Source organism: Hippoglossus stenolepis, chromosome 9 (assembly GCF_022539355.2).
Source record: "Hippoglossus stenolepis isolate QCI-W04-F060 chromosome 9, HSTE1.2, whole genome shotgun sequence".
Taxonomy (NCBI): domain Eukaryota; kingdom Metazoa; phylum Chordata; class Actinopteri; order Pleuronectiformes; family Pleuronectidae; genus Hippoglossus; species Hippoglossus stenolepis.
In genome coordinates this window covers 1,928,410-1,945,466 of record NC_061491.1, presented here as the reverse complement: position 1 = coordinate 1,945,466, position 17,057 = coordinate 1,928,410, and the positions used below count along the sequence as shown (strand labels likewise).

Below are 17,057 nucleotides of genomic sequence, written 5' to 3'. Positions count from 1 at the left end.
GTCGTAATCTCCTGTCCTGTCGTTATGACCTGTCGTAATCTCCTGTCCTGTCGTTATGACCTGTCGTAATCTCCTGTCCTGTCGTTATGCCCTGTCGTAATCTCCTGTCCTGTCGTTATGCCCTGTCGTAATCTCCTGTCCTGTCGTTATGCCCTGTCGTAATCTCCTGTCCTGTCGTTATGCCCTGTCGTAATCTCCTGTCCTGTCGTTATGCCCTGTCGTAATCTCCTGTCCTGTCGTTATGACCTGTCGTAATCTCCTGTCCTGTCGTTATGCCCTGTCGTAATCTCCTGTCCTGTCGTTATGCCCTGTCGTAATCTCCTGTCCTGTCGTTATGCCCTGTCGTAATCTCCTGTCCTGTCGTAATACCTGTCGTGTATGCCTCGTCTCCTGTGCTTTTCGTATGCATTGTCTCCTGTGCTCGCGTCCTCTGCATCCTCTCTGTTGTAGTAAATTCCTGGTGTTTTCCCCTGTGCTCTTAGTTGTTTTTCAGTTTAGACTTTTTTGAGATTCCTCTGTCTGTTGTTCATTTATCATTAAAAGGACACTTTTTGTTTAAACTCTGCTTCTGGGTCCACCTGCTTAACCAAACCTGACAACTAATGTGTCTGTGTAATCCTGGATTACAGAGACAACCACTCTGCATCAATCAAGAGTGGTGCAGAGGAGTAAAGAATGTGGGCTAGCTAGCAAACAGCCACACTGTGCGCTGTGAGTCATGAAAAAGGTTAAGTGACTGTAGGGAAGTACCATCAGGAAAGGGCTGGGGGTCTGTCTCCTCCTCCATACAGACAAGAGGAAGGAGCGGTGAGATCTGTGTTATAAATACTGGCTTTGAGACAGCAGACAGCAGTGTGTACACAGGACATTCCCTCAGATTTTAGGAAAACAACCTGACTCAGGTGAGTGCTAGAGATTAGTTTGTGTAAAATACAGTAGATTTGTTTCAATCATCAGCACATTGTGCCTGAGCACCTGCTGAGTGCTCCTGCAGATTATTTGGTATAATTTATTGGATTTTATCTTTTAACTCTGTCCTCATTTGTTCTGTTCTCCCTTTCAGTCCTCACAACCACAGACATAATGGCAGGTTAGTGCTTAGGAACTATTAAGAATCCAAAAACATCATCACTGTCGAGATCTTGGTCATCACAGGTCATGAATAATCCTGTCTGTACCCAAGTGTGTGGACAGCCAGCCACAGTAATTGTTAAAACATGTATTTTTTTCTGTGCACTGAAAGTCGATGCTTTTTTTTCTGCAGATGAAAGCTTTCAGAAGGAGTTCCTGGAGACTCACAATGCCTACAGGGCGAAGCATGGTGCGCCGCCACTGACGCTCAGCAGCGACCTGAATGATTCATCTCAGAAATGGGCCGATCACTTGGTGGAGCTCGGTGCCCAAAAAACACAGCGGTTCTGCAGAGAACATCTACAAAAAAATTGGCTCCACGGCCGTGACAGGTGAGATACACAATCGCATTCATTGATACATTTGAAATAAGGAATGCCGCTATTCTAGACTGATCATTTAAAAACTAAATGATTAAGCCTAATAGCACACTCGGGGGATTTGGTGCTGCAGCTTCACTTACTGCAGTGTAACCAGCAGCTACTGGGGGCTGAAATTAACAAGCTTTAAGACATTCCTTAGTCAGTTGTGTAACTTAATGAGACTTCTTTACTCACTATGCTGTTACACTATGTTTAGCATTTACCACTACACCGTAATTTTCTCTTACAGCTTCATATGTTTGTCATAATGGCATTATTATCATTTTGTTTTTCAATCACATCATTGTAGTTTGTTCATATTGTGTTCATATTGTGTTCTTTTTGTGCGTTTCTTTTCTCTTTAGGGAAAGAAGTTGTGGATTTCTGGTACAGTGAGATCAAAGACTACAACTGGAGCAGTCCTGGGTCAGACTGGAAAACTGGTAAAACACATAACATCTGATGGGCTCCATAGGGAGACATTGAATAAAGCCAGATTTGAAATGTGTGGGTAAAATATATATCACTTTAAGATAATGACTTACTTTTTCTGTAATAATCTATCAAATTCAGTAGGGCATTTTACTCAGGTGGTTTGGAAAGACACCATTAAACTGGGCGTGGGTGTAGCCTCTGTTGGTACCAATGTCTATGTGGTCGCCCAATATTCTCCACCTGGCAACATGAAGGGAAACTACGAGAAAAACGTCCTTGAGAAAGGTAAGAAATCACCAAATTATTTATCTGTCAAACTAGACCACTGGTAATCACTCCATTACTTTAGTTTTACTGTTTGTCCACTAAATATTGTACTTTTCTTACACTACATGTATTTGACCACACTATCATTTATTTTTACTTTGAAGATTCCAGTTTTACATAAAAAACACATGGCCCACTTCTATAAAAAAATGCATTTATGTATTATTTAATATTTTAATGTGTGATATATAATAGCATTCAAATACAGCATTCATGTAATATATTGACTGTATATGCAAAGGAGTCCATTTCTAGTTACTTTAGGAATGTTAATCACACTTTGCTGCACAAACCTATGATCTTTTACTCATATATATATATATATATTCGAAATGCAGTCATTTTACTTGTCACTCAGTATATTTAAACTGCCACTTTTTAAAGCTGCAGACACATAATGAACCTGTTTTGGTTTTAAAAACACACAGAGGAATGCTGCAGCACTGGATTCATTAAAGAATCGTGAAATGGTAGTTGTGGTTCACTGTCAGTGAGCAGAAACTCGTACATCACAACAAACCAGTTATGTTGGATAAAAATTTTGTTGATGTGGGATGAACTGATCAAGAAAAGCTTTTTTTTTATGTGCTTGATGTAACAGCTATTAGAGGATTATCTCCTGCTCACAGTATGTAAGGTATACGAGGACATATGTCTTCTCATGCAGCCACTTGTGGGTAATCTAGCAGGTTTAACTTGTTCCTATGTTTTTCCCTGCAGCAGCAGCAGCAACAGTCGTGTGTTTCTGGTGATTCGGCATAAGTTTAACAAATGACTTTTACAGGTAGTGGACAAGTGGGGAAAGGAACAGGCAGCAGCCCCAGTGGGGGTTCTGACAAGAGCCAAAGGAAACGTTGCACACTGCTATAGATGACCTAGACCGTCCCTGCTGCTGCCTCTTAATATTCCATGATGTCAATGAAAAATTAAAGCTTATCTTATGAAATTGTTTTAATTGAGAATGCTTTTAGGAGTAATTTCTACGCTATTAGAGAGAATTTCAGTCAGCAATGACTTCTGAGTGATTAATACCTACAAAATAAACACAATAAAAACAGGCCATCTCCAGATTGAGCTAAATTGACAGACAGTGTGAAGTTCCAAAATGTACCACGAGGTGGCAGCATAATATAACTAATCGTGTCCTCTCTCTTCAGGTTGGAAAATTAAAAATACAGTACTCTGTGTCTGTCCAGATGCGGGGAGCAGGACGGCCTGATCGGAGCAAAGGACGTGACCTGCTGGATTTCAGTCATCAGGTAAATACATGCACTCTGAAGGTCATCATTATATGTGCAGTATTTGACCATGAAATACCTGACAAGGCTGAAAAATATTTGCCTGGCCACTCATGAACCATGTCAGTGGCTGACATACAGCGCCCCCTGTGGCTGTCGGTGCTCACAGACAAGGTTCTAACCCACATAGAAAAATAGTTTTGGCTCAAATTTGACCGCACTGTGATCTGGCCACACCTTGCCAAGAGCACAAAAAAAAAGCCCCATTGTTTTTTTTGATATTTGGGACACATTTGCTATTTTACAAGTTGGCCACTTTAGGCCCACATTTGTTTTGTCCAGACCACAAGAAGGTCAGATGTAACGCATCTTTGTCTGAAGAAGCCCACACATTAATGCTATTTTAGAATGTATCTGTTTCGACTCCAACTCACTGATAACACTTTCTTCATCAAGCGCAGGTCATCTTCCACTGAGTCCACCATGTTTCCACTGAAGACCAGAAGTAACCTCCCAAACACAGGCTCCAGGTCCATAAAGGCTCTTAGAAAGTCTTAAATCCAATTGTTTTCATTTTACTCAAAATTTGGTCTTTGTTTGTTTATATTTTGAACATCGTCTATTACTCAGGATGTGTGAAACTGTTTTGGACAATAAACATTAAATGATTTTGACAAGACTCTCCTTTACATGTGTAGTGGAAAATTCAACTGACCAGTGTCTAAGGTATTGGAAATCCCCCTGACCAGGTGTCTAACTGCTGTGATACTGTCTACCTGACAGGATGGAACCCTTATTTGGTGGTGTCTCACTGTTATGACCTTGATCAACAGGGTGCATGCCCTTATTTGGTGATGTTTTTCTAACCAACTGCTACAGCGGACGGACAGACACAGATGATCTCATGTCTTTCATGTCTTTTTCATATTATGTTTTATGAAACGCCTCTTTGTATAAGTTCTGGCTTTTGTGAACTTGCGGCCAGTTCCATTTTGAGCACCCGTGCTTGTTGTGTAACCTCTGCAGAGCTTACTGTTATAAAGACTCAAAGGCAACTCCAGTCTGAGAATTTCATTATTTCAAATCTCAAGATGAATTTCCATCACAAACTTGGCGTCACGAACAGGATCCCTTGAAAGATCGTCTGGACCCGAGAAGTCTTCGGTGGTTGGCCACCCAGGAGAAAAAATCGTCTGCCTCTACCTCCAACAGTTAAGAGAAGAGAGGGCCGAAATAACTTGGGTTCCGGACCTTCTTCACAGGGATCCAAAGACCTCTCTTTGGTCATTTTATATCTGGTGAGATGTTGAAATTCTGATTTTCATGACTGTTTAGATGATTTCTCAAATACGAAATCAAACAAAAGAAATAATACATTTAAGGGTTTTATTTGGAACGGGTGTATTAGTCATTCTCTCTGGATTATTGTGGATTATTAATGTTAATCTGACCCATTTTGTGGCAATCATCCTTGTTGATGGCTTTTTTTTCCTGTTTTTTGCCGTAAAGAGAAACAAGGATTCGTGGAGACGTCCACGTCTTAAATTGAGTGTTCAAGGGAAATTGTGGACGTGCACAATTTCATACACTTAATTGATAAAGATGGGTAACAAGGGAAGTCAGGGACTTCAAAACCCCAAAAGTCCAAATGGTGGGCTTTATGATTGCAAGAGTGAGGACGGGAAAGTGTGACATTTTCTTCCAATATGGTCCAGAGACTTTGCTTTTCCTCATAACGGGTCATTCATTGTCGAAAAAATTAAACTTTTAAGAGAGAAACTCCTCGAGAAAGAGGAAGAATTAAAAAGTAACCAAAAAAAAAAGAGAAAAAAATAAAAAAATAAATCAAGGTCGCAATGTGGAAAGACAGAAGATAATAAGAAAGTGTCTTGAAATGTAGGAAAAAGAGTCAGAGTGTAGGGACAGAAAACAAACATTTAAACAGATGGAAAACTGAGAAAGTTGAAAAGAAATCATATAGATCTCTGTATTCTCCATTACAGGGTGTGGCAGTCCTCTCCTCGACGCCTGCCTTCCTCCTCACCTACGACAAAACCCTCCTCCATGATGATGTGCAGAGACCAGACTCCACCAATCAACGATCAGGCCCATCTCAGACTCCACCCACCACTCTCCCAGTCTATGGAGACAGGGCAGCGGGAGGACTGAATGATGACGCCACCTCTTCCTCATCTTTAGGCCCCACTGACTTTGCAAAGATATGTCCGCACTGTGGGGGAGACCTCCGTCTGACTTCACCAGACTGGGATGGTGCGTTTAATGCAGCATACGTCAACGCTCTCAACACACTCCTCAACGCCCTGAGGACTGCCTTCCCCAATAAAATTGACATGTCCAAAATAACGGGGTGCAGACAACAACCAGGGGAAACCGTAGGAGATTTCCTCACACGTCTGACCGTCCTGTTTAATCAACACAGAGGCATCCCCATACCTGACAACCTTGGCAACGAGCCAGGGGCTTATGAAACACATCTGAAACAGGCCTTCCTGAATGGTCTGCTCCCCCCACTACGGGCAGACGCAGGCCACACCTGCATTGGGCTTGAGGATGCTCGCTTGACAGAGGTCAGATGTCATTCTGAACATGCTGAACGTCAACACAAAGAAACCAAAGACAAAACTCAGCAGAAAAAGAATCAACAACTCCAGAAAGCACAGCTAACCATGATGCAGGCTGTGTCAGCCAAGGCCATGTAGGAGACTTCCAGTGCCTTGTTACAACACAAAACCCAGGAAGCTCAATCGAGTCACTCAAGCATGACGTTTCTGACTTAGAGGAACCATAACAAACAGCGCAAGTGTTTCTTTCCCAGAGTTTTGGGTTGGTAGACATGCCAGATACCCACATTAACGTGTAGAAGCACTAACAAAGTGGAATTTGCATGCTATGTCCCTTTAAGTACAATAGTGATGCTTTTAAGAAAATGCCTCAACTCGAACTGTGTGTTAACGGTCACAAACTTAATTTCATGGTCGACTCTGGTGCAGGTTATTCTGTGGTTAGGATGTCAGATTTGCCCACATCTCCTGAGATGAGTGGTCGCTTTATATTCTCTCAAGGTGCCAGTGCCACTGTAAAAGAAAATTTCACAAAACCTGTCAAATGCGCCGCTCGGTTTGACAAACATCCCATAAGGTTTGAACATGATTTTCCGCTGTCTCCTGTTGCCCAATTAATCTATTAGAAAGAGATTTGATGATTGTGTTAGGCTTCAATTTAGTATCCTCCCTGATGGAGTGACGGATACGCATGAGTCCTCTTCACCTCCTTTTCTCATGTCACAAACCACACATGAGCAGCTGTTTGTATATCAGTGGCAACTTCCTATAAATGTCTCCACTGATCTGCTGTCCACGTCACACTCTCTCATCACTCCTTTTTCTGATTTTATGCACACTGATTCATTGCATTGCACTTCACATGTGACAGACACAGCAGATCACATTTATGAATCTCTGTTTTTGCCTTTTCCTGATGATTTTCTGAAAGTGTCCAATATTTTTTGGTCTGGTTCCAGAAGTGCAGCTTCCGTCTCACTCACTGACCAACAGATGGCACTGTTTCGCGTCTCGAATTCCAGCCCTCACATCTCGCTCTCCAAGTCCCATGATGACCAGTGGCAAGACTTAGGCCCATTTGCCAGATCATGCCAGGCTGCCATTGATTGGCAACCCACAACCACGCCTGACGTAATGTATTCACCCAGTCTGAGTGCATTTGATCCAAAAATGTCTCCAACCTTCTGTTCTCCAGCCACACGCTCATTTGTTGTGATTGAAAATCACCTTCATTCTTATGCAATGTTGTCCAACCCCTCTGATGTTTTGCCTTTACTTTCAGATCTGCCTGAAACACTGTGGGCAAAGGACAAATATGATGTGGGCCTCATCAGAAACTGTGATCCAGTCAAAATCACTCCAAAATCTGATTATAGGCCATGTAAACAACAATATCCACTCAAACAGGAAGCAGTGGAGGGGATACGTCCTGTTTTTGAATCCTTTTTGCAGGCTGGTGTAATTGTCCCCTGCCCTGATTCACCGGTCCGCACTCCACTGTTCCCAGTTAAGAAGATCAGAGACAAAGGTCAACCTACTGAGTGGCGGTTTGTGCAGGATCTGAAGGCTGTGAATGATGCTGTAATTGCTCGATCGCCTATTGTTCCCAACCCATACACGCTGCTTTCCCAAATTCCGCCTAATGCAGCGTGGTTTTCGGTTGTAGACTTATCCAATGCTTTTTTGTTAGTGTTCCTGTCCACAAGGACAGCCAGTACTGGTTAGCTTTTAATTTTGAAAACAAGGCCTACATTTTCACACGCCTATGTCAAGGCTACTGTGAATCTCCATCATTATACAATCAGGCTCTCAGGAACAGTCTTGAACCCCTCATCCTCACTCCGGGTTCAGCTCTCTTGCAGTATGTTGACGATCTACTAGTTGCCAGTCCCACACAGGAGGAATGTGAAACAGATACAATCACTTTGCTGAAACATCTGGCTCGTGAGGGCCATAATGTCATCCTCAGCAAACTAGTTTGTTCAACAAACTGTCACGTTTCTGGGTCATGTCGTCACCAAAGATGGCAAATCCCTGTCTGATAAGAGAGTAGAAGCTATTGTTAACATGCCTAAACCCTTGACGAAGAAACAACTCATGTCATTCATCGTAGAACGTTCATTCCTGACTTTGCTCTTCTTGAAGCCCCTTTAGGTGCTCTGTACATGGCAAATCACTCACTCCTCACGAACGTGTCATTTGGACTCACGAGGCAGACAAGGCATTTGTCACACTGAAGAAGACGCTGCAGCAATCTCCCACTCTTGCTCTCCCTAACCCTGACAAACCTTTTGTTCAGGCTGTGGATGAGAGAGACCGCTGCATGACTTCCGTCTTCCTTCAGTCTCATGGTGACAAATATCGCCCTGTCGCCTACTTCTCCGCCGAACTTGATCCGGTGGCAGCTGGCAGTTGTTTGCGTGCAGTGGCCGCCTGTGAAAAAAGCCGTCCTTGCCTCAAGAGACATAGTAGGTTACTCTGACTTGACACTCCTTGTTCCTCATGCTGTGTCTCTCATTCTTACAGAACAGAAGACCTCACATCTCTCTGCTGCTCGCTGGTTGAGGTATCACACTGTTCTTCTTGACATGCCCAACATCACAGTGAAACGCTGTTCAACTTCAGCTTCTTCCGCTTCCGGATGATGGGGAAGAACACAACTGTGTGGCTGAACTTCAAGTCCAGTGTTCCCCACGACCTGACCTCTCTGACGAACCTCTTTCTAACTCTGACTTGATTCTGTATGTCGATGGGTCCGCATGAGAAGCTGTCAAACAACTCGGTTCTCATCTAACTATGGATGTGCGAACACACTGTGCACATCATCCAGCCAGTGGTGGAACTGTGGAACGAGAGAACGGCACACTCAAAACTAAACTTGCAAAATGCTGTGAAGACACAGGTCTTGCATGGACAAAAGTCCTGCCTCTGGTGCTGATGTACATGAGGATGAGAAAACGAACCCCACATTGGTGTGGATCCTGCGTCTTCTCCGCTTCCATCCACAGACTTGTGTGATCATGATATGTTGTCCTATTGCTCTAACCTGACTTCTTCTCTTTCAGACATCAGGAAACAGGTGGCAAGGGCCCTACCAGGTACTGCTCACAACCCACACAGCAGTGAAAGTTGCTGAAAGAGCCACCTGGATCCACGCCAGCCACTGCAAATGAGTACCAGCTCCATCTGACCAGCTGACGCCTTCAACTCAAAGCACACACACTGATACTTCCACAGGTTGAGAAGCACCGAGAGTGTTGTATGATTAACCACACGAGCGTTCTGCCACAACACAGAAGAAATCTGCCTGACAACTGAGACCATGGACAGGCCATGACATCCATTTCGACATCCAGGGTTGTGTGGCCTGAGAGGCTCGCTATACGTGTTACTCATGATCTCCTCTATTATTGTTTTGCACATTATTCTGTCTAGACGCACTCCTGTAAAAGTCTCTGATGATCTAACGAACTCCTCTTTTCCTACGGTGTCCTCTCAGAACCATCCAGCACATGCAAACTTGACTAGACACAAGAGAAGTGATTCAGGTCCCCTTGATCCGTAACTTATTCCCCATCCCTCCCTACCTGGACACTGACAGCACAGATGGTTCTGATGACGATACTCAATTTTAGGATTTTTTATGTTATTTTCTCCCCCCAGATTGCTTATGTGTTTCTTAATGATTTCACTAGACAAAAACAGCTACTGCAATTATCCTTTCAACTTCATATTTTATGATGCTTTAATTTGAAGCTCTGTGAATTTTTAAGGTTGATGTGAGTTACTTTATGAAGTTTGTACATACTTAATCAATTTTTACTTCCTAGCAAGAATTTAAAAAGTTTTTACTGCATATTTTCAACCTTAGATATACTGTATGTTGACATTTAACATTTTATTACATTTTAATATGAGTTACTTATGCCAATCAATACAAATTTTGATAATGGTTAATGAGATGATGATGTTGTTTGACCTGATTTCCTTCCATTTTCATTTTAAATGCTTGCTCAATTACAGGAAAATAACTTTTTTTCTTTCCACAAAAACAGCAGTGACTACGTATTGCACCTCCCTGCCATGCATCGATGTTCTAGAACCTCTCCATGGTGGATGTGACCCTGTACGTACACAAAGTGCGTGGGTTGAAGACTCGTCGATATTCTTCAATGATTATGATGTTGATTATGATGTTTCTTGATTATTTTTCGTTAGTGATCATATTTTTATTGATGATCAAAGGGGGAAGTGTAGTGGAAAATTCAACTGACCAGTGTCTAAGGTATTGGAAATCCCCCTGAACAGGTGTCTAATACAACTAATACCCCTATGAATGACAGAGGTGAGATAGTTGGTGTACAGAGAGAAGAGTAGGGGACCCAGGACAGAACCTTTAGGGACCCCAGTAGTCAGAGGACAAGGTTCAGACACTGATCCTCTCCAAGTTACCCGGTAAATGCGGTCATTGAGGTAGGATGAGAGCAGGGAGAGAGCAGAGCCTGAGACACCCAGGTCCTGAAGGGAGGAACAAAGGATCTGGTGGTTCACTGTGTCAAATGCAGCAGAACGGTCTATAACGGATATACACATCTTTATATATTAAGTACACCGTTAGTAATTTGTGTTTTTATACTTTATTATCTTCAGAATAAATGTTTTTCTTTCACAAATGTTTTTTCATTAATGTTGCATAAGTGAATTTTGCCAACCTCTACACTGTCAAGAACTCTATATCCTTCAACTAAGCTAACTATCTATATGGTAATTTTGTTATAGTTATTAATTGAATTGTTAATCAGAGTTCCAAATTTGTAGTTAGTACTTTTATGAGACTTAATCAATAAATTGGCTATCTTCTCCCTTCCTTTGAAGGGTGGTGCCCCGATGTAACTTTAATCAATTAAAGTTATTATTTAATATTAATATTTTTAATATTAATATTCAATATTTTATTTTGATAACCAAATTTATTGAATGCCGAAAGGCACACCATTTCATGGTATCACGTTTAATGCATTATTGCACAACAAAGGTAAGAACTTGATTGGGAGACAGTGGGGTGAAAGAGTGAAGAGAAGGGGATGAAGATGAAGATGAAGTTGATAGAAATGTAATTACAGAAGGTGGATTTGAAAATGAGGAGAGTATGTCATCTATCTTTTTTGTAAAGTAGTTGACAAAGTGGCTTGGTAGAAGGGTGGAAGTAGGAGGGGGACTGGGGGGGTCAAGGAAGTTTGAAAAGATGGAGAACAGCTTTTTGGGGTTTGAAGTTGGGTCCATTTCTAAGAAAGTAATTTTTTTTACAATTTAAACTATTTAAACTGTTCAGTCACAAGCAAAGAAACATTTCAAGTATGCCGGAGTTAAACTGAGAGGCTTCTTACAATACTTATAGTCAATAATAATTTGAATCCAATCTATGCAAATGATATTACTCTGCAAGAGGCAATAATCAAAATGAGCCCTTTTACTTTGAATAATTACATTTTGTTCATAAGGGTTGATTATCTCTAAATAGGTACGAGCTACAATTTGGTATATAACATGAAATACTGTCATACTTGTAAGAAGTAAATAATCTGTGGATTTCTTCCACTAGAGTGTGTAATCGTCTCTCAGTGCTCTTGTAAACAAATGTTCAGCTAAATGAAATAGTGAACAGATAAAACTTATCTGACTCAACTGAGTAACAATGTCATTTACAACAATGTTCATTTGCATGTATTTGAAGAGCCTGTGACAATCAGAGTTTCTTTGGACCCTAGCGCAGAGACAGAACACAGAGCAATAGTCAGTGGAAGTTCAAAAGCATTTATTATCCGATCCAACAGAGTGTACGATGATGTGAGGAAGAAGTGGAGAGCGAGTGATTCGCTCGAAAAATCCAGTCGGCGAGATCAGAAGGCAGGTGAGCTGGAGAGTGGATCCTGGAGACACAAGGAAGAAGACTGTCAGAAAAAAACGAGCAGAATGTCCCGGGAAATAAACTCTAAGTTCACTATTTAGAGTAGCCAAGGACGTGTACTACCACTGTGGTATCGTGGGCAAACTGGTGATGACTGGGAGGACGGCCAGGGTAGAAATCCTGCTGCTGTAGGTGTGGTGGTGAGGTTTCCCTGGCGCGCCTCGCCCAGTCATCAGGGAGGATGGCACACACATGCGGAGGAGAGAGCGACAAGGGAGGTGAGAGAGAAATGGACCGTGACTGGGTTGATGACTCTCTCTATCTCATAGGGGCCCACGAATCGGGGGGCCAACTTGAGTGACTCCACCTGGAGTGGAAGGTCCCAGGAGGACCACCATACTTTCTGTCCAGGCATGTATGTAGGCGCGGGGGCACGTCTGCGGTTGGCCATCCTCTCATTCCTGGCGGCTGTGCGGACAAACGCTGGCCGAGCCTCCCTCCAGATCTTATGTCAGCGATGCAGGTGAGCCTGGACGGAGGGGACAGCCACTTCCTCCTCCTGGGAGGGAACATGACGGTGAAAGGTGTCATACCTGTGTCGGAGCTGGTCAAGGAGTTGTGCGCATATTCCACCGTCCAGAACACTATCTAAATGTGCGCTTATAGATAGTGTATAGTCTATAAACACATCAACGTGTTTGTCTTATTTGCTGTCAGGGCACAAAGATGAGTCAACCCAGGTCTCTTCATCACAGTTGGTTTTACATTGGACACAATTGAGACAGTGTGGTTTATCATGCCATTTAATATCCATCAATCTACAAAATTTAATTGTCTCTGTTTGGCTAATTAAAAGAATAAGTTTGTGTATCAGCCTGTGTTTTACACCTTTACAGTGAAAAGAGTAGTTCAGGATGCAGCAGTAAAGGTGTCATCATTTTGGGTGAACTATTAAAGGGTAACAGCATTAAAGACAGGCTGTAAAAAAAAACTGCAAATGTGTTCTGTGTCATTACAGAGAGTGAGGCCAACTCACACAACTATCATTACTTTGCAGGCATGAACACAGTTACATATTTCACAGTTACCTCTAGGCTTCAACATCTTTACATCCCTTAAATCTTGGGAATGGATTGAGAGGTTCATCTTTGAACAAAACAGACAAATATATATTTGCATATCTATAGATGACATTGGAAGGAATCTCTCGGAGACATGTCCAAACCAGTTCCTGTCAGTCGACAGTAAATGCAAACAAGGTATATAAATAACAACTGTACAAGTGGGCATGTTGGTCTTATAATGTGGTGTGGTGAGACATATTGCTGGTGCATCTGTCTTTAGGCCGCAGAAAGTAATTGCATTATTGACCAACAGCAAATAAAGTCAGTGTTATTTAAGGTAGCATTATCTAGATACTAATACGCACCCTTTAAGTGGCTGCATTACATGCATATACTCTATTATTATCTATTCACTCTGCAGAGAAGTGTTCTCTCTCACTACCTGACAAATCCGATTGGATAATTTGCCAAAGCCCATGAGTTTTGTCAGACCAGATTCTGCATTAGTATTATTATGGTCTGTATCTATTTAGTACATTTTCCCATTCATCCATTCATAGACATTCATACAGTACATCTATGGGTAGCACTTTTTCTGTGAGGGGAAATCTCCCCCCAGAGGAATCATCATATCCTGATTACCTAATTACTGAACTGGGGTATTTAGATATTTAAACATCTGGTCTGAAATGTAGGGATGTGGTCGAAGTCTGAAAATAAGTTGTGTTTGTGTTCCCATCTTCCCATGTTCCCACTGCTGTTAATGAGGAAGAAGCTAAATGCAGACTGCTAGAAACTAAAGTGAGCCTGTACAAATATGATACAGAGGTACTTACATCACTTATTTACATTCTGTCCTGAGGGAGCTCGATGAAATCATCCTAATGGGAACATGAATCTCCACAGCAGCATTGTTTACACTCGGACCTGTAGTGTCTACATACTGTACATAGGTTTTGGACAAAAGTGACATCCTGGACAATGGATTTATATGATGAGTTGGTTCACAGAGATTTAACAGGTGCTATGACACCACTGCACAAAAAGATGGTGTGAATTAGAGAGTGCTGGTCAAAGTTCTAATAGTAAAAACTTTGTAGAAATCATAATGGATTTATGGATGATTTATTTTCTTTCAGTCATGAATCTCACAGCTCCATACACATCTGTTGAGTATTTTTTCTGAAAAAAAAATGAAATGAAATAGAAATAGCAATGCTAATTAAATATACCTACATTTTTTTCATGATGTGAATCCTGCTAAGTCATTCAAATGTCCATCTGTAACTTAGTTACAACTATTCAACTTTTACCATTGACTGTTACTCAATTACAGATCATTTTGATGGGTTCCAAGTTACCCACTACATAATGTGAGTGTCCAATCCTAATTAATGATATCAACAATCTGACTCACTGGTCAAAATGTCAATCATTGATATCAACAATTTAGTTCTTACTTTTGGCGATGTTGCAGATACCATCAACTGTTTTTGCATTACAGATATCATAACATGCAGTTATGGATTCTGAATATCTAAAATAAATTTCTGGCCAGTCAAGATTAAATCACTGATATTTTGTTCTGGAACTGTAACTAGTAAGAATGCAATTTCATTGATGTAGAAATCCATTTCAAAAGTAGGTGAAAATTCTATTCATAATAGATGGAATTATATCTAGGAACTCTACATTTTCCTTTTAGGTCGATATGAATGAATTTCCGTACCAACAAAATAATTCCTATGAGTAATAATTGCATTGTAGATACCTGGATCAAATGAATATGCTATTTAAAGCAACATATATTTATCAATCAATCAATTAATCAATCAATCAAATTAATTTTGTAAAGCCCATGTTCCCAGATCACAATGTTTGTCATTGGGCTTTAACAAGGTGTGATATCCTCTGCCCTTAAACCTCAACAAGAGTAAGGAAAAGCTAGCAACATTTTAACAGGGGAAAAATGTAGAAACCTCAGAGAGAGCAACATGTGAGGGATCCTTTTCCCAGGATGGACAGAAGTGTGGATATGTCGGTAAATAAAGTTTTATCAATAGTTGCCACGTGTAGCTGAGAACATCAACAAAATTACAATATTTACAACATTCATTACAAGAAACAGTTTGTAACATAATGGAAACGTGTCCACTTTTATTGCCAGCAATTTTAGAAAATGTGAGTAGGCATATTGTATATCAAGCAGTCTTTTTGTTATCATAGTCCATGATCAACTGCCACCTCAGGATCCACAACCACGATATCTGACCATCATCCTCCATCATTTAAAGAATATGCAAATTGGGGCAGATATCTGAAAAGAAAGAAATGGGAAAATGACAGTGACACGTCCTGAAATGCTGGCATGTCAATCATATTAGAAATTGCAATTGTGGATTTCTTAAATCATTAAAAATAGCCAAACTACAAATTGCTATATGTAAGTGTCATATAAGTGCTACTAAAGCGCTACTTTTTGATTTATTTAAAAAAAAACATTATCCAAGGTGTCGTCAGAAGAGATGTGTTTTTAGTCTGCGGCGGAAGATGTGTAGACTTTCTGCTGTCCTAATGTCATTGGGGAGCTCATTCCACCATTAAGGAGCCAGGAGAGCAAACAGTTGTGATTTTGTTGAGGGGTTAGCTCGCAGTGAGGGAGCAACAAGCCGACTGGCAGATGCAGAGCGGAATGGACGGGCTGGGATGTAACGTTTGACCATGTCCTTGATGTAGACTGGACCCGATCCGTTCACAGCACGGTTCGCAAGTACTAGTGTTTTGAAATGGATGCGGGCAGCCACCGGTAACCAGTGAAGGGAGCGGTAGAAAAAGCCATGTGAGTGAATGACAGAGCTGAGAGAGTTGTTGTACAGAGGGAAGAGTAGGGGACCAAAGACAGAACCTTTAGGGACCCCATGGCCTGTAGTGAGAGGACAAGGTTCAGACACAGATCCTCTCAAAGTTACACGGTAAATGCTGTCGTTGAGGTAGGATGAGAGCAGGGAGAGAGCAGAGCCTGAGAGACCCAGGTCTGAAGGGAGAACAAAGGATCTGGTGGTTCACTGTGTCAGATGCAGCAGAACGGTCTAGAAGGATGAGGACAGAGAGAGAGGGCTGCTCTAGCAGTTTGCTCAGAGACAGAAAGAGGCAGTTTCAGTTGAGTGCACTGCCTTGAAACCAGACTGGTGAGGATCAAGAAGGTTATTATGGTGGAGATACGAGGAGAGTTGATTAAAGATAGCTCGCTCGAGAGCTTTGGAAAGAAAGGGAAGAAGAGACAGGTCTGTAGTTGTTTACTTCAGACGGGTTGAGGGTGGGTTTCTTCAGGAGAGGGTTTACTCTTGCCTCCTTCAGAGAGTTAGGGAAACAGCCAGTTGACAGGTCGGGAGCAATAGACTGGAAGATGTTAGATGGGATGGGGTCAAGGGGGCAGGTGGTTGGGCGGAGGTTACCAAGGTTGGGAGACAGTGGGGTGAAAGAGGGAAGCGAAGGGGATGAAGATGAAGATGAAGCTGATGGAAATGTAATTACAGAAGGTGGATTTGAAAATGAGGAGTGTATGTCATCTATCTTTTTTGTAAATAGTTGACAAAGTGGCTTGGTAGAAGGGTGGAAGTAGGAGGGGGACTGGAGGGATCAAGGAAGTTTGAAAAGATGGAGAACAGCAAAGAAACATTTCAAGTATGCCGGAGTTAAACTGAGAGGCTTCTTACAATACTTATAATCAATAATAATTTGAATCCAATCTATGCAAATTAAATTACTCTGCAAGAGGCAATAATCAAAATGAGCCCTTTTACTTTGAATAATTACATTTTGTTCATAAGGATTGATTATCTCTAAATAGGTACGAGCTACAATTTGGTATATAACATGAAATACTTTAATACTTGTAAGAAGTAAATAATCTGTGGATTTCTTCCACTAGAGTGTGTAATCGTCTCTCAGTGCTCTTGTAAACAAATGTTCAGCTAAATGAAATAGTGAACAGATAAAACTTATCTGAC

General features: G+C 41.5%; 1 protein-coding gene across 2 annotated transcripts; it reads left to right on the top strand.

Annotated features, from left to right (window-relative positions):
• Positions 1-431: 431 nt before the first annotated feature.
• LOC118115607 (Golgi-associated plant pathogenesis-related protein 1-like) lies at positions 432-4,139 on the top strand. Of its 2 annotated transcripts, XR_007032963.1 has the most exons (7): positions 432-902; positions 1,064-1,090; positions 1,265-1,463; positions 1,859-1,936; positions 2,067-2,213; positions 3,452-3,514; positions 3,955-4,139. XR_007032963.1 is itself a non-coding variant. In XM_047341405.1 (6 exons), the coding sequence occupies exons 3-6, from the start codon at positions 1,355-1,357 to the stop codon at positions 3,472-3,474; spliced, it is 357 nt and encodes a 118-aa protein (XP_047197361.1). In that variant the 5' UTR covers positions 432-902; positions 1,064-1,090; positions 1,265-1,354; the 3' UTR covers positions 3,475-3,948. The 2 variants fall into 2 exon arrangements, 1 of the variants encoding a protein (XP_047197361.1); XM_047341405.1 differs by lacking the exon at positions 3,955-4,139 and having other exon boundaries at positions 3,452-3,948.
• The last annotated feature ends 12,918 nt before the right edge of the window (positions 4,140-17,057 follow it).

Excerpts from the sequence above, each read along its gene's own strand:
- LOC118115607 (XM_047341405.1), top strand. The coding sequence starts at position 1,355 with ATGATTCATCTCAGAAATGGGCCGATCACTTGGTGGAGCTCGGTGCCC. Across the intron at positions 1,937-2,066 it reads TGGGTCAGACTGGAAAACTG|TAGGGCATTTTACTCAGGTG; the intron begins GTAAAACACATA and ends TATCAAATTCAG. Across the intron at positions 2,214-3,451 it reads GAAAAACGTCCTTGAGAAAG|ATGCGGGGAGCAGGACGGCC; the intron begins GTAAGAAATCAC and ends GTGTCTGTCCAG.